Below are 18,223 nucleotides of genomic sequence, written 5' to 3' on the forward strand. Positions count from 1 at the left end.
TTAAGCAAGTAAAACCAAAAGGTTTTCTACGTCAATAGTATACACAGGAAAGAAGATGAATACCAATCACTGGATTAAAGCAACATGGCAAATACAGATTCTATCAGTAGAAAAGCTGAAGTTTTAAATTGGAACAGAAGCTTCTGGAACTCTTCCTGCATAGGTAGTCACCTCCAGGGACAAAAAAAGTACAAAGGTCACACATAGCTGAGCTTAAGAATTCTTAAAATCCTACCAAGCACTGCATTTCTCTAAACATTTTTCAAGATCCTCCATATAGATGCATGCAGAAGAGCTACTCCTACCAGGCAAAACCCCTTGAATTCATCAGATAAACACTTCGCTATTAAGAATTCTATAAACAGATTTGAAAATCTATTCATATAAATTCCTACCATGATTAAATTAGTGTTGGCCTTCCTCTTAGATTGCCTCAAGTGGGGGCACAACATACCATGTTATTCTTGATTTGTCATGCTATGACTACATGAATTAGTGCAAAACTCTCTCTACAACAGTGGTGATAGCACTATAAGAGCAGACACAGCAATCAAAGCAAAGACAATACAAACTTATGGACCAGGTTGCCTGAAACTTGGACTTCCAGATCTACAGGGCATTTTCTTTTTGTTCTTTTAATAACAGACCCTAGACCTTTCAACTCCAAAACCATGCCCCAGGGATCCACATTTACAGGACTGCCATGAACATCCATTCTTAACCTTGTACACAGAATTCCCCACTGGAAGTTTGACTTCAAGAATGAAAGAACAGTAAAGCTTTATAATAAAGAAGGGTATCCTTAATAAAGACCAACTGATGCTGACTGCCATTAACAGCAGTAATTTAGTATGCCCAGGCTAGATTAATATAACGAAGCTTAAGTTTGTCCATATATGACCATTTTATAATATGCATGATTTCATCTCATCCACTGACCACATAGCAGAACTTTCATCTTTAATTTCAGCCTCCAGCCTGTTATAAACCAACTAAACACCTTCAAGGTGTTTTGTCTTACATGGATAAAAGCAAGTCAGCATCATACATTGACTTTCATCATCCTTCCCCAAACTTAACTCATATGGCCAGTTCATTACTCAATGTAATGCAGTGAGTACACAATAAACATTCATCCTTTTTTTCCCCTATTTCAGAAAAATCAGTACCAGTAGTCCAACCAGATCCCGTATTTTTCACTCAATGAAAGGTTACTCTCACACAGTGATACCTGTTCTGGACATACAACAATATAATTCTGCACTTGAAAGACACAAAATAGCTATGCTAATAAGCATGAATTTAACTAGTATTCTTTCATCAAATAAAAGGAAGAGATGAGTGTATTACAAAATATCCCTATAAAATTATCTATCAATCCCTACCCAGAACAATACTAATGATAAAACAGGAGCAGAAGCAACTGCAGGTTTCTGCATACAACATTCATGTGTCAGTTAATACTATGGCTTATAATTAGACTCATCTTCATCGCTGAAAGTACAGTAAAACTACTCAGTGACAGCAACTTTCCAAATTTATGCTTATATATTAACAAAATGTTGTCATTCTATAATAACAGTAGAATTAATTATTAATAAATAAATATATATGAATATATATAAATAAATATATTAATAAAATCATTACATTCCCCATTCAATTCAAACATGCATACCTAATCCAAGTGCCTAAAAGAAAGCTTTATAAACATCCAGCCACCCTTTCCTACAAGGGTGTCATTACAGTCATCAACACCACCTCATACTACAGAAAACTTTACTGAAATACAACAGGTTAAGATGAAGTAGGTAATATGTCTGACTCTGGATCAGCAAGATCAAGGGAAACTGAACTTACAGAATAGTGAAAGATTGCTGAAAAATATTAAAGATTAAGATCTCAACTACATCAAATCATTGCAACTGAACATTAAGCCAATAAGAAGCCTGACATCCCCTCCTTACCAAATTACAAATCATTTAGTATATAATAAGTTCCTCTGACAGCAAAGGTAGTTTTCACACATCACTTTAACACTTATTTTATCAGCTACTGGTGTTTTCCTATGCATTTAAATTCATGCTGGAAAGCTTATAGTTACTGAAGACATTACAAGGATACAGAAGAAAAGATCAACTATGTAACTCAGGAAGAATTATCTTAAATTTATGTCTTTGAGCATAAACAATTTTCAATTGAAAACCTAAGTTAAAAAATACAGAATTCAATTTGCTACTAAACAACAATCAAACCAGAAGCATCAATGCTAAAAGTCTGGCTTAAAAGAATGACCTCTGAAAAACAGAGAGAATAATTACAAGACAGTTTCAAAAGTATATTTCTAAATACTAGACACATGAAATAATCCAATAGTATTCCTCAGCTTCTAAAATTTCCACAACAATAATTTTAATTGCAGCTAGATCTAACTAACGGGAACTTAAGAGCTTTCGGGGATACCATCTATCAACTGAACTGTCAAATACCATTCACAAAGCACAAGTCTGAACAAAAACGGAACTAAAATATCAGATTAACCTTTAGAACTGTGGATGCTTTTAACTCTTCCTCCATGTATTCAAGAAGTTCAAGAACTTAAAAAAAGATGCATCAATTCAACTCCAAGTTAACAGATCAAACAATTGCAAGAGAGAAAAAAGCATAAAGTTACCCGTAAGAAGTTCCAGTGTTACATGCATCCTAGTCTGAAGACGTGCTTGCTAAGACAAGCTTGCCTTTTAAACTGCAATGTACCAAAACATTCCAGCAGCAATGGAAGTCATCACTATAACTATCTTATTCCACCACCACATCTGGAACTCAGGCTGCTGAGAGGTGCTGTACAGCATGCCTGCAGATGCTCTTTGGCTACATCCTTGCCAGCACCTTCCTGTCTCTGCCCCTTGAGAGATTTTTGGAACTTCTGATCACAGGCTCGACAGACTGCCATAGATAAACCTCAATGAAAACTCCTAGAAACTGTCACGTACAATCAATTCCTGATTAAGCCGCATCTTGAGAAAGTTTTGGAAGTGCAAACAGTTTAAAAAAAATAGTATTATTACATGATCTGTTTAAACTTTTAGATGACTACAGTGCTTGGCAGACATTTAAATGTAAAAATCTCCCTTTCTTCACTAGCTTTTCTCCAAAATACATCTGGTTGATGCATCAATCCAGTCTTTTTTTTTTTTTTTTTTTAAATCAGGAGGTACTTAATAAAATTTTATTTGTAAGCTGTAAGGAAGCATACTTCTCATTTGTCATCCTTAATTCAGCTCGAAAAAACTCCACATATTTGGTGGAATATGAACATACATGCTAAGATTTAACACTACTACTTTAGGAGCCTGTGTGCTACATGAAAGTATGGCTATTTTTACTCTAAATCACATAACTGGACAGACTATTTAACAGAAATAATAATAATAATAATATTCTTTGCAGAAAGACTACAGCATGCTTTTTGACAACCATTAGTCATAATGTGTATTGCAATTCTGAAAGCAAAAAAAGCAGACTTTTTTCTTTATCTTCTAAGGCAAATTCATCTTTTAAAGATTTCACGGGTTATCATAAAGGTTGGGAAAAAACTCTAATGTTATCAAGTCAAACCATCAACCTAGCACCACCATATTCACCATGAAACCATGCCATCCAGTGCCATATCCACACTTTTTTGACACTTGCAGGGATGGTAACTCCACCACTACTCTGGGCCTCCTGTTTCAATCTTTTACAGCCCCTTCTGTGAAGCATTTTTACTGTGTAGACTAAACCTCCACTGAGACAACCTGAGGGCATTAACTCTCATTCTTCCACTTCCTACCTGGAAAAAGAGACTAAAACACAACTTGCTACAACCTCCTTTCACGTGGTTGTAGAGGGCAAAAAGCCTCCTCTTCTCCAGGCTAAGCAACCCCAGCCCCCTCAGCCACTCCTCGTAACACTTATGCTCATTTATATATAGACTCTTTATTCTTACCAGTCAATTCCAGACCTCTTTTTAGCGTTTGACAAAAACAGCAACACACTACTAACTTGTTCAGAGTAAAAAGCACAGAAAAGAACATTTTCTTTTGGAAACCTACAGAGTTGTGTTCAGAAAGTCAAGAACCACAGTCAAAGAACCACTACCCTCTTTCTAGAGCAAAGACTGTGAAGGATGGAACCTCCTCTGGGAAGTTGGGGTCTTAAATTGACCCACTGAAAAAACTTTGCAGCCTTCAGAGGCAGACAGTCTACCCACCCACAAGACCCTCTAATGTAAGAAATTAAAAGTTGCTTGCTGAAGCTACAAATTAAAAGAGTTTATGCGCGCCTTAGGAATTCCTTGCCTCGTTCCACAGTGTTCCACTAATGCCACTGTCGCAAGTAAGAGACCTAATGGAATTTGCCATACCCATGTTTGCTTTCACCAGATAGAAATATACAGCACCTTAAAATATGAATGATGGCAATAATAAAATTGTACTTACTGTAATTTCAGCCTTGCTCAGACAGATAGAGCCTCTGCATCCATACTCTGTTTCATCTTCAGACTTGTAATAACTGAGTGTGTTGCTTTTCAGAACTACCCATCGATCCTGCCACCCATGAATGTAGTTGGTCCACTGTAAAAAAATTTTCCAGAGATCAGCCAATGGAAAGACAACAATAAAAGAAGAATGGTGGATATTTCCTAGGCTTTTGAGCATGCAAAGAAAAAGGCAAGTTATTTTTACAAGCTGCCCCCAAATGAGAATGTTTTTCTGCTCAGAGCTCCTAGAAGAATTTTACAAACTCCTAAAGCAATAAAAAACCAGTTGTTTTGAAGGGTCAATAAGCCAACAGATGTCTGATGTCTGGACTCCAACTGCACTGTCAAGGCCAGTTACAATAAAGGCAATAAACATACTGGTAATACAAATTGAAGAAAACAGAGGAGGGGGAAAAAAATATTAAACATTAATGATTAAGGTGAGTTCAGACATCTGATTTAAAATCTGGAGTTAGGCCAAAAGACTTAAGTAGAACACAGAATAATTTATTTTATATAAAATATGATATGACATTTTCTCATCATATAAATACAAATATGCCATTATCCCACAGCATAGTAAGTAACTCTTGTAGCGCCTAGAGGACTCAGTGCTTTTTAATTTAATATTTTCCATAGATACTGCTTTATGTTTTAATTCTAACTACTTTCAGTAAGATGATACTTGGTTATCAGCAGACATCAAATCATGTTTTTGCCATTCAGATTTTTCTAGGGACTCCACATTCACAAACTGAATAAAACCAATATTCCGGGAACAAGTTCTGGATTAATTCTAGAGAGATCTAATAAGAAGTGACCAAAAGTTCTAATTACTATGCTTATATTTGCAACATCTTTCTGACTGCACTTTGTAGAATCATATGAACTTCATAAAATCATCTGGCACTGATAGAAAATCAGGACTATCCTATAATTCTGACAATACACAATATTAATCAATCATGGTGCAAATGTTATAAATTTGATAAAAATATAAACAAAAATATTGAAATCAATCTTATCATGCAAGCATTTCTTTTATTTTGAAAACAAATGGTTAACATTTAAATCTATCCATTATTCATCATTTTGTAATCTAAAAAGTGAGGGGGGAAAAGTCAACTAACAGTCTCATCCCCACTTCATACTATATACACTAGTTAACACATATTCCATAATTACATGCTAACTTTAGTAATAAGATGATTAATTCTACAGAAAAAAAACATAGCTGAGAAATTCTTAGCAATTTTCAAATGTAGGCAAAACCTTAATTTGCTTTTAAAATATAAAGCCCTTTTTCATCTCTTAATACATTTAATTGCTAAATACAGTATTACTTAAAGAAAGCCTCAAGTGTATTTAGTGCATGAAGTGGTAGCACAAACTGCCATAGAGGTGTATTATTTCCTGCCTTCCTGTTTCCCTGTATCTCATGTTTCCAACTCCTCCCAGGATGTGAAAGGCAGAGTCCAAAGTTATCTTGGGGGAAAGAGAAGCAAGGAAAAGCATGTTTCCTTCTCTGAAAAAGTTAACAGAAACATATATAGCAGCGGATCTTGCAGCTGCTGTTGCAATCAAAGCTTGCTGTTGCAATCCAAAGGCGCCATGAATTAAGAGACTTAAAGTACACTTGGACAGGCACGAGGTTTTTGTAGAGAAAAGACCAGTGTTTCTCTAAACATCTAAATTCTCATGCTTCCTGAAAGCCTCTTCCACTGAAGTTCTTTCTTCGTATCCACCTTAAAATCACTAGCAGGAAATAAAATGGAAAATATCCTACAGTTTCAAAACATTTCAAAAGACCAGCAGGATATACTTCTAACAAGTTTCTCTTACCAAATTACTCCATTTCCTTCACAGCTTTTCTCTTTACTGAAGGGCAGAACTACTAAAACTACTATGCTCACAGTGAACTGCAGCCTACTTCCATGATTTTAGAACTTAACTATACCTTAATATTAATTAATTAACATTAACTATTAACAGTTAGTTATTAAAAATAGGTATTTCCTTAGTAGAAAGTTCAGTATGCTACCATTCCAATTTTAATTGGTTTACCTCAATAATTACTGAGGTATCAAATAACAAAAGGTAACCCTACCCCGCAAACATATTCATTGCGACCGGTTTCGCCATATTCAGATTAAATTCCGGGTTCTCATGGGAAAGACAGTCTCTGCTACACTCAGCACAATCATCTAGAAAAGTAAAAAGTGTACACGTACCTCACCTAGAATGTCTGAAGCTATGGCTTCACCTGCTACGCCACTGAGAAAGAGCACCTGGACTTTGTATTTAGTGTGCTGACATAAAAATGAATTACATCCTATAAACTACTTTCTGTCTAACAACAGAAGCATCTTACCCAAGGAAAACTTTGCTATGAAAAAAACACAAACAAAATCTCCTATTGTAACTGCTCTAACACCATCTCACATCCATCTCATCCCCTCCTTCCCCCATCCACTATTAGATAAAATCTTACAAATGAAAGCAGAGATCCTTCTTTTCTCCTAACCATTTCCTCTTTAGGGTGAAAAACATTTTCAGGCTGGCAGGAGTTCACAAACTTTCCGTCACAACAGTGTGAACTCACGGCTGTTTTCTACGCACTCAGGGCAGTGTAAGATCTCTGTATCCTGTGCCTCCTATGTTGGCTTGTGCCTAGCCTTATCGTGTAGGACAGGAAACAAAAAATTCAAAACATAGTGCTTTAATCTTACAGATATTTCAACGTAATTCTGAATATACTTTCTGTAACAAAAAATAAAATATTCGTATAAAAACTAAGTAATTCAATATTCTACTCCAAAGTACTTCTGAATATAAAATTTCACAGTACAAACCGACGCATGTTCGGAAGTAACCTTATATTCAGCGATAAGAGAGAAAATAACTATGGTTATTTTTAAAAGGGGAAACAAGCCGTATAGCCATTTTCCTTTTCCGCTCCTCCCGCTATCTCTTGCCGCAGGAGTATTTAATTCCCTGTTTTGATACTTGCACTCAAAACCGTGCCTGCTCCCGAAGAGACAAGACTGGCTGCGGGCGCCTCCGGGAGCTCCCGGGTAGCCGCGACACCCAGGCCCGGCGCCGCTCCAGCCCGAGCCCGAGGCTCGGGGGAGACGCCCTCCCGGCGCGGCTCGGGGGGAGCCCCGCGGCGTGCGGCCGGCGGGCTCGGGGGGCGGCGGGGACCGTGGCTGTGCTCGAGGAAAGGCTGCCTCCGGCCGCGAGGGGCGGCGGGGCTGAGGGAGGGGGCGCCCGGCGCCGCCGCGGCTCTTCCTGGCAGCGGCTCCGCCGTCAGGTGGCGGTGCCCCGGCCGTGCCAGCGCCGCCCGCGGAGCCGCCCGGCCCCCCCGCCACCGGGCCCCTCGGCCCGAGCCCCCGGGGCGGTCGAGGCTGACAGCGACGAGGATGGGGGGTGGCAGGGCTCAGCAATGGGGTAGAAGCGGCTTACCTTGCTGAGCACCCCGCAGAGCTCAACAGGCAGCCCGAGCTCGGTCTCGGGGTCCTCCTCGGAGCCGGAGGAATTCCAGCTCTGGTTGTCCGACATGGAGACCGGAGCCGCAGCCACCGCCGAGCTGTGAAAGAGCCGGAGCGGCCCCCGCCCACAGCAGCCTTCTTCTGCCGAAGGGACCGGAGCGCCACGCTCTACTTGAGCGGGTGCCGCCACCGAGCGCTGCCCGCCCCTGCCAGCGACCGGCCGGCAACCAGGCTCGCAGCCCCGGGCTCCCCTCGCCGCGTCCCCGCAGACCCCGCCCGCGGCCAGAGCCACAACACCGGGACAGTGAGGGGAGGAGGGGCGAGCGCGCGCCCGCCTGCTGGGCACCCGCTCAGCGCGCTCCCGCCGCCGCCATCTTAGATGAGGCGGGGGCTCTAATGCCATCGTTCACGAGCACCCCGCCCCATCGCGGCGCCCCGCGGGAGTTGTAGTCCTGCCCAGCTCCGCCGCGAGTTCGGCCGCTATTGCCCATCACTCGCGCCGCAGGACGTGCTGGGAGATGTAGTCTCACTCCGGCGGCGCACGGCCGCCATCTTGGTTTCGTCGTTCCTGTGGTGGCAGGTCTCGTCTCAGTCTCCTCGAGTGAGGGTGAGGGGAACTCCGCTACCAAGGGCGACGGTGCTGCCCAGGGCGATGTTTGCTTTATCTTTTGTGCAGAGGTATTTGCTTTATCTTTAGCGTCTCTCCGACTCTGCTTGCTTTCAAGGGCGAGGAGATGTAGCCTCTCGCCTCAAACCTTGCGGGACTCGGGGCAAGGGAGGACTTTTGAGGGGGGTGAGCGGCAAACTTTACGCAAATCAAAGATGGTGGAGGTGGCGGGAAGGGGCGGGAGATGCTGCCGTCTCTGGATGAAACGAGAGGGGGAGGGCCGGCCGGCCGCACCTGACCGGGTTCTGCCTCCACGGGGGCGCTCAAAGGCGTGGGGTGGGCAGAGCAGGCAGAATGATGGGTTCCCGTTCGGCTTCGGCTGCCAGGTACTCCGGATGTTCTCCCTTCCATTTATTAAATTGCTTTCGTAGTTTAGGGAACGACAGGGTGATTTATTTTTTTTTTTTTTTCCTTCAGACTTAGTCTGAAATACGTGTTTTCGTCGATATTTATGGGTGGAGATTTATTTGTAGAATGGAAAAAAAGCCCTGTTGCACCTGTCACTTCACGATTTGTGAACAGCACCTATAGTGTTTTGGGAAAGACTTAGGATTTATACTAATTCATCTCCTGATTTCTTGGGCGGGGGAAAAAATGCGTTTAAGAATGTTGGTTAAGGAAATTTCGTGTTGGGAAGATTCATTTCTGTTATTGTTGGAAGAGCAATGCTGCACAATTCTGTTTTCTCTGACTTCTTCCTTATGACAAATTATTAATTTTCCCGTGTTAGGCTGTTTGAAAGTTTCCATTGAGGGTTTATTATTTTTTTGAAAGAGCATTGACACATTAACTTATATGCATTCTCTATATATAACAGTTAAAAGTTAAATAATATTCGTATCTGCTCAAAGTCTCAGATATGAAGATATTTACAATGAATGCAGAACTGCGGATGATTCTAAAGGTAGCATCATTGTCCTAAAATATTAGAAATAAAAAATAGTCATAGCCATCTTAATATTTGTGTAATCACTGCAATATACAGGAAAAAAACTTTTACAGAAGTCTATTGTGGATGCTACTTTAGACAATTTATTAATATATAAAATGTTGCTGAAAACCAATATTCTTTGATTCACTATGTGTTTGGGAAGAAACCCAAGTGCATTTTTTTCTCCTTAGCGTTTGTTTCAATGTACTGTATTTGTCAAGCAAGCTATGTAAGTATTGATATGTATGAGAATAATTTATCTTTTCTGCAATATGTTGTCGAAGTTAGTTGGCATCACCTGTAAAGCCGGTTGTGTATTCTCAGTTAAACTCTGAATGAAATTCTTCTCAGGAGCAGGAGCTGAAAAGACATGTCTGAGCAAGTCCTTTTAGCAGTGGCAGTGTACACAGACATTTCCTGTCAGGCTTTTGATCTGAAACTATTACTATTCACTTAGTTACAGAGGAAGCTTGCTTTTTCTTTTCCCCCTCCAGAATATTGAATCAGTCCAGTGTTACAAACTAAAAATACATAGGGTAGACATCTTTTCAGGTTGTTCAACAAACATATCCTTACTTTTAAGAGAGAGTATTTGTTTTGTTTATTAACTGTGGCTAGTATTTTACAAACTTTAAATGAAAAAATATTGAATGCTAAAAGGTTTGCTTTTTCAGCTTTTCTTATAATGCATTGGCTGTGCTACGTAATAGTTTTCTGTTTACACCTGCCACATGCTTCTAATGTATCTTGTTTTTCAACACAATGTCACCGGCTTACCTTCTTCCAAAAGCTGTATTTTAGTTGTGAATACCTTATGTAAATTACCCCTTCTTTCCAATGCTCTGACCATTTTTCAAAAACATAGCATACTGTCTGTTACTCTTAATGAGATAAGGTCATACCCTTATCAGCAAGCATGGAGTACAGTGGGAGAGATTTGTAAAGAAAAGATTTAGTGCTGAGGACTTGAAGTTCTTACACATGTTTTGAGAGGTTTTTTTCAGACTACAGGAGTCTGATCCCTTGGAGAGTACCTACATTAATAATTGTCATTTTGCAGGTGTGCTCTGAAAGAGCAGTCTTCCAGTTAATTATAGTTTGAAAAGAAGCAGGTTTGCCTGTGCCAAGACCAATCTAGGATGCAAACCAAATCACAGGAAATGTAGAAAATCATCCAGATGCACTCACTCCTCTCTAGCTTCTTCTATACCTTTTCTACTGAACCTTTATTTTGTGCTTCATTGCTGTGTTTGTTTTTTCATAGCAAGGTCTGTACCTCTTCTGTGTCTTAGGGATTGCAAGAAGTTTGCAAATTACTGTTTTAAATGGAAATAGTCATGACCTTTTTTAGAACAGTGTAACAGGTAGTGTTCCGTATTGCTGATATACTAATTGTAGTACAGAACTGGGGAGTGTTGAGTTTTACTTCTTGGAATGTCAGTCATAATAAGCACTGTCAATTGGGTAACTTTATAAATACCTTTTTTTTTTCCCTTCCTTTTTTTATATTTTTTCTACTGCCATAGATTCTATTTTAGGGTGTTCATTTCTTATTTTTGTAACAGAATCTCTATCACTTTCTAGTGTGTTCATGCTTACCGTTACGTTTTTTCTGAAATTTGAGACTGTTTTTCTTAGGAGGATCCTTAAAGGAGCTTTGCTATGCCACAGCATATTGCCTAATAGCATAGGCTCAGAAATATTAATGATTCAGACACTTATTCTAGAACAGTTTTGCTCTCTGTGAATCACTGTGTTAGGCTTTTATTTCTAAGTAAAAACAAAAATAAAATTTAAAATCAACTGTCTATGAATCCATTGGCACTGAACATGTCTATAGAAGCCATGTCGCAGATAACTATACTACCTCTAGTGTAGTTTTTACTGATGAGTGTTCAGTTCCTTCATTATTTTCTTTATGGATTAAACTGGTAAAACCTTTGTTTTCAGTAATCTAGAAGTGCAAGGAAAACTTAAAGACTTTGTTAAAGAGATAAATCTTTGAGTTTAAAAGGTCCTTTAAATTACTGAATAGAGGCAGAAGAACATACCATGGTTCTTTTCCCCTCTAATAAACTTAGATGTTTTAAAAACATGAGGATTTTTTGGCAGAGAAACTGAAAGCAGAATTTAGAAAAGAATTACATTGCATCTTGCCTACAGAAAATTGATAGGGGATGAGTATTCCACTTATTTTACTTGTGTCATAAACTAAGAATTATTCAGGCAGTTTGGTGAATGGCATAAAATATTTTGACATTTATTTTTGAACATTGTCAAAAGCAGTCTCTATTAACTGTTTACTTTCAATGTGAATTATTTAATGTTTAAAAGGATGGATTTGTCTGCAATTTGTTACATCTTAAAGTCAGTGAGTGTACAGAAGCCATAATTCTAGGACTTGTTTTTTCAGGGCTAATTTCAGGTGCTTGTATGGGATCTATGTTTTTGTCAAATCTGAGTCAGCTGCTACTTTAAAAGTACTCTCATTTCATTTGTGTCAGCTTGGGCACTTGGAGTTTTAACTTCCATGAATTCTTGCCCAGATTTCTGTTCAGTATTAATTTATCATGTACTCTGTCTTATTACATTTGTAAAGATACTACATCTTTATTGGAAGATTCATTTTCTAAGGAACTTGTTTGTGTTATATTTTAACAGAGAATAGTTTTGAACACACTAGCTGGGAATCTATGTGATTAACACCATGTATATTAAATGTATGTGTATTGATGCAGACAACACTGTTGTGCAGTTCCTTCTGCCAGTTCTTTTCTTGGAAATTACTACAGGATTAGAACTGACAGGAGTCTTCTCAGGGCCATTTAGAAACCAAGCTTCTGGTAAAAATCAAACTCCCTGTGGCTAAGAAGAATTGAGCAGATAGTTAGAAGGACAGTCTGATGTTCTTCCTTGAACATGTCTTTGGTGAAGATTTGCCTGCTGAGAAAGAAATTTCAGAGCAACTGATACTTAAATTATTATCAGAGGAACATATTTTCACAAGAAATGAGAGTTAAGGAGTTTGCTAAATTTGGTTCAGTGATCCAGAATGTTTCCTTGCCAAATGAATGCTTACAGAAGACTGTAAGCAATCCTTTTTCAAAAGTATGCAATATGCATATTTTATGTACATATGTGTTCTCTCAAGCACATTGTATGATTTTCGGTGTTGGCCTATGCAAGTCCAGGAGATGGACTTCAATGTTCATTGTGGGTCCCTTCCAACTCAGGATATTTTAGGATTATTATAATGTTGCTGTTTGCGGATAACATCTTTATCCAAGTAATGCATAAATCAAGTAATATGAAATAAAATCACTGCTGGAGTTTGCAGTGTAACATTTGAAAAAGCAGAAATGTTGAGAATGCTCTAGCAGGGTTGAATTTTCCTAGTTTGTTGAATTTATATTTGTTATTATCTTAGACATTCAAGAATTCACCTATTGTTTAAAGGGCCTAGCTATGGGTACATGATTTTCTTAAAAAGGTGGTTTAGGTGGGCTTTAGTTATACAACAATGCATGTGTTTTGTGCCTGGCATGAAGATACTTCTTTGCAGTGAGTGGAGTAAGAGGTGTAGGTACATGGCTACAAGTTCAATTGAAATTAGCAATTGGAGTAAAACCCAAATGTTGTCCATTAAAAATGCTTATTTCAATGAATTCTGGCCTTATTGGGATGTTCTCATGTTGTCTCTCTTACTTAATACATATGATATTGTTTCAGTAATACCCAGGAGCTTTGTTTTGAGGTGGCTTCCAGCTGTAATTTCCAGTGCAAAGGAGACATTTAAAAGGTTGGGAATGAGAGTTACTCTTGGATCAGTCTACATGGCTTTTTTGTTCTATATATAACTCTTCAGGTATTGGTCAATGCTGGGCGAAAAGTAGTGAAGTATATAAATTATTCCATGCTTGCTTGTGAAGTATAGTCTTTGGTAAAAGTGAATTTCATTTCTCTTACAGAGTATCCCATTCACTTACAGCAGAATATAAGAGCTTTCCACATCTCTTGTCAAAACAATTTTCCGTAGGTTGGTTGGTTGGTTTGTTTTAATTTATTGTTTGTGTTGGCACATTGTAGTTGGATTGTCTGTTTTTAAAGGCTTAATTTCTTATGCTTTTCTTCAGTACATGTATAATTTTCTACATCGTGACTTTGGTGTATATTTTATATTTTACATTTACATAAACCAAAAAGTTTTGCAATTAGGTGAGTATGAGCTGTACTGTTTTGAGACGTAAAACAGTAACTGCTCATTTTTTTAAGGGGTTTGGTATAGGAACCTATTTGAAATGCTAGGCTGAATTCCATGTCAGTTCAAAGGAAAGTTACTGTGAACAATGTGTATTAGTAACTTTTTTTTTGGTAGCATTCTCACTAGGAAAACATGCTTATCCAGCTTCCGAATTTTACCTGTGTTGCTTGTTTTGTCTTATGAGGTTTTTGATTGGCTCAGTTGTTTATTATGGTGAGGTGATGACCCAGCAAAGTTTCTGATGTAACTGAAACTGGGTTTTTTGAGTCTTAAACTACAGAACTGCCCTTTTACTGAAGATATAACAGAGCTGGATTATTTAATATTTGGCTTTTGAGGATCTGTTGAATGCTTATGAAGCGTTCTAAGAGTTTCACACTATTCACTACTATCTTCTACATGGATGTGATTATCTTAAAGGTTTTAAGGAAGAAATTTTTCCACCACTCTTGCAGTGAGTGCTCCAAACTTCAGTAGATTTTGATAATGGGTCATTTTTTAAGTTATCGTAAGAAAAATAAAAGACATGGGATATTTGAAAGGAAGTTTTTCCTGTCTTCTTCTCCCTAGTGTTTTTGGTATAGGCCTATACTTTAGTGGAATGTAAATTTTGGGCGCGGAGATCTGTACTACACCACACTTGATTTTAGCCAAAACTCTTAGGAGTGATTCTTTGTGGTCAAAACTGGATGAAGTCCTAATTTTGTAATTGTTTGTTGCGCTTTCATTGCTTTTACACAGGTATTAACACCTTGACCTTGCCATTGAAATGATGGGCAACGTTGGTTTTCTTCTGACGTAGCCTATGTAATGAGAGGTTTTCAAACGGTATTGCTTTATCCATTCTCTACATTTGTAAATCAAGTTAGCTGTTACAATTTTTCTCTGTTCCTGCTAAAGTTCTAATAGAAGAAGTTTAAATAAATGAATATCTGAAATATTTTAACTGAGAGAAAATAGGAAGTTTAGTTTGGGCTCTTGCTGCAGTAAATGATGTATCTGATTTTGATGCAGTGTTATTTTGAGGCTTTTATGAGTTTTACAGAAATTAAGAAATATATTTAATTTAGATCCTTGTTTTAGCCATCCAGAAGATAATAATTAAAAGATCATTTGGGAAAGAGTCTCTATTATTTGTGTTGCTATTTGCAACATTTATTTCAATTTTTTTTTACATACCATTAAGACTTGCTTAGGACAATTAGGGTGTAAAAACCAGTCCTTTACGTCTGTACTGTATATTTTGGTTCCTCTGTTTAGTTTTTGAACTCTGGGCTAGGTGGACAATTGTGTTTCCTAGTAACTTTGCACCTCACACTGTCATGAGCATCTGTGACAGCAAAGATACCAGAATTTGTTTTATTTATGAGTACAGGTACACAATTTACATGCATTAAATAATAACTCAGTATGCAAATAAATTATTTTTCAAGCTTTTCTATACTGGTTTCATTTTCCAGTCTTAATAGTTCATCCTATGTTGTTAACATGGTCAACAAAAGATGAACTGTTAAGATTAAGATTTGCAAATGTTAATAATGTGCATAATAACACTACACCCACTGAACTGAATATTCTTAGAAATGTTTTGTATTTCTATCTTTTGCATTATTTTATTACATGGAAACTGTAATATAAAGGCATTTTTCACAGTATACAGAGTTTCTATTGCTGGAATTGGAGAATTTTTAATGAAGACAAGTTGGAGGAGTGGCACAGGATCAAATACAAGCCATTTCCTTTAGGTTGGTTCAGTCAACTGTTAAAAAAAATGCAAAATTTGAGTGAAGGTAAGGGTACTTTAAATTGTTGCTCTAATTTTATTGCTGTTTCAATCTCTTGACACTTCCAAATACTATATAACCCTGTCTTACTAGTTCAGTTTAGTTTCTGTGTCTGATTCTAGAGGAGCTTGAGTATGGTGTAATTAGTGGTCTTTTCCCACTTGTAGGCATCCCAGCTTACTCATAAAACTTTCTACACAGTAATGGTATTTTGTGGTGCTTCTCAATGTTTTGTTTGGTTTTTTTTGCTTTGTTTGCTTTACATTGACATTCACCACCAAAGTCTTTACCTTTTAAGTACTTCCCTAGCAATTGGAAAGTTACATACTCTTTCCACTTACATATGATTTTCCTGCTTCCCCTCATTTCCCAGTCACAGGAATAATAGGGTAATATATTGTTGTAAACTGCCTTCACAGCCTTCTCTGGTTTGTTCAGTATAATACTGAGAGAGATGTCATGTTTTGTATTAGAGGAAGCAGCTTGGTCTTGCAACAGCTTCTTGAGGTAACAGCATGCCGAAAGTGTGACAGTCTGTGTAGACTGTTTCATTAGATTCTAGTACTGTACCCACTTTTCCAAGTATTTTTGGCAAAACAATTGTCATCTCGAGTTCAGTGTTTTCTCTAGCTTAATTGAAGCAGTTACTATGTTTCTACATTGACATTTTGTTCACATTTTGCACAGTTTGAAACTCTGGTGCTTCTCTGTTATGTTTAAATATTTTCATTTTTATCTATGGCAAATGAGCACTGGTTTTATCTATCAGTACTATATCAGTTGTCTTATTGTAGCTGTTGTGATTCATTTCAATATGTTAAATATTTTATGGATTTTTTTCCAGACCTGTGGGAAGAGGGAAGAGTTAGATTGACCAACCGGAAGATGGCACGCTGTAGGAGGAGATAGGGCCCCTTCCTCCCCACCCCCCATTTATGTTTATGGTTATGCTTATAGTTATAATGCCAGCTGCAGGTGGCAATGATGTAAGCAGGCGGAAATGACATGCCGAGCTGGATAATATAAAAAGCAGAATCACTCCCTAATAAACGCCATTTGCCATCCACCACATTGGTGTCTGTGAGCAGTGGTCCGAGCAGGCTTGAGGTAGTCGCCGTGTCGTTCTCGAACCAGGTCGCCTAGCCGGTTTAGTGGCCACAAGTGGTGCCGAAACCCAGGAAAAACACCCGGGGGACGGGATTTGCCTGGACGGGTGAACGACAGCAGGGCGGCAGGACCAGCCCAGCAGGGAGGACACTCCCGGACCCACGACAATGGAATCGCTCATGAAGGTCATAACCCAGATATATAAGCAGTGGGAGATTGATTGTAATCCCAAAGATTTTATCCTCTTGGTGACGAGGTTAATACAGATAAGGGTCATTGACCGTCCGGTGGACATACTCCACCCAGAAGTATGGAAAAAGTGCACTGAGGCACTCGTGTAGGACACAGTGTCCTTGGGAAGTGGGAAAACGCTTAAAGTGTGGGGTAGGGTTGTAGATGCATTGCAAAAAGCTTTGGAGGAGCAGGAGACATGGAAGGCTGCCCAGGCATGCCTTCGAGTCACTCCCAAATTAAGAGTTGCGGCGGCCACCCAAACGATCGGCTGTGACCCCACTGGGTCCGCGCCCTTGCAAGAGCAAGAGCAGTCCACACACTCCCAAAGCTCTGACACTCTCATGGGGGAGCCGGAACGGATTCGGTCCCCTCGAGACGATCAAATTGTAAAAGCTAACCATTCCGTGGCCAACTTGGGGCCAAAAGAAGTTCTAGAACGGCCCCCGCCCTATGCGCCACAAAATGGCACTGAGTACCAAGAGGGGGGGCGAGGTCCACAAGTTGGTGGCAGGGGAGAAAGAGAACCATTTGACATCGTGGGCGTGCTCGAGTGACTGAGGGCGGACCTCTGCATAGGGGGTGGTGCCAAGGTGGATTGTGCCGAGGGGGAGGATACTAGTAAAGGGAAAAGAGCCAATCGGGGCACCTGTCAAAAAACACGCCCTCACTCGACTAGAACCTCCACAAGCAGGAGTTGGAGCAAGCCCAAACGGGAAGGATGCTTCACCCACAAAAGGGGAGGTAGGCAGGGGCAGAGCCCAACAAAAAGACACCGCAGCCCGGAAACCTCGAGTCACTCAACTTCCAGCTCTAACTCAGACTCCAGCTGGGATGGGTGGTCAGATGATGGGTCCACAGCAAGCTCTGACTCCGAGAGTTGGACGTGCTGAGTTAAAAGCCAACCCCCCTTCCCCCCACGAATAAAGAGCAAACCATAAAAAAACCCCTTATGGACTGGAGAAAAATAGGAATTTCTTGTGCCAACTGGGGGCTGTTGGGCCAGCTGCCATTTCCGATCCGGCTGGGGGGCAAGGTGGAAACCGGAGGGTATACTTGCTGGTAAACCCCAAAGAGGTACAGGCGGTTGTTAAGGCAATCGGAGACAAAGGAATCAGTTTGGCAATGGTCTCCACCCTCATTGACGACATTTTCGGGGGAGGTGACCTGCTGCCGTTTGACATCAAACAGATTTCCCGGATGATTTTTGATGGGGCGGGGATGATAATTTT

General features: G+C 39.5%; 2 protein-coding genes across 6 annotated transcripts in view; one reads left to right on the forward strand and one right to left on the reverse strand.

The window, feature by feature from the left end:
* CERT1 (ceramide transporter 1) overlaps positions 1-8,377 on the reverse strand; it is an 80,871-nt gene extending 72,494 nt beyond the window's left edge. The window contains exons 1-2 of one of the 2 annotated variants that reach the window (XM_058864393.1): positions 7,985-8,377; positions 4,482-4,616 (exon numbers count right to left, since the gene is read on the reverse strand). In XM_058864393.1, coding sequence (XP_058720376.1) covers positions 4,482-4,616; positions 7,985-8,080 — 231 coding nt within the window. In that variant the 5' untranslated portion in view covers positions 8,081-8,377. The remainder of the gene's footprint in view (positions 1-4,481; positions 4,617-7,984) is intronic. The other variant, XM_058864392.1, reaches the window with a different exon arrangement.
* A 51-nt stretch (positions 8,378-8,428) lies between these two features.
* POLK (DNA polymerase kappa) overlaps positions 8,429-18,223 on the forward strand; it is a 45,049-nt gene continuing 35,254 nt past the window's right edge. For 3 of the 4 annotated variants that reach the window (XM_058864390.1, XM_058864391.1, XM_058864385.1), the window contains exon 1: positions 8,429-8,688. The gene's annotated coding sequence lies outside the window, so the exon portion shown is untranslated. Of the gene's footprint in view, positions 8,689-8,905; positions 9,004-18,223 lie in introns of those variants that run through there. The other variant, XM_058864388.1, reaches the window with a different exon arrangement.

The sequence above is a fragment of the Poecile atricapillus genome, chromosome Z (genome assembly GCF_030490865.1).
Source record: "Poecile atricapillus isolate bPoeAtr1 chromosome Z, bPoeAtr1.hap1, whole genome shotgun sequence".
NCBI classification, from domain to species: Eukaryota; Metazoa; Chordata; class Aves; order Passeriformes; family Paridae; genus Poecile; species Poecile atricapillus.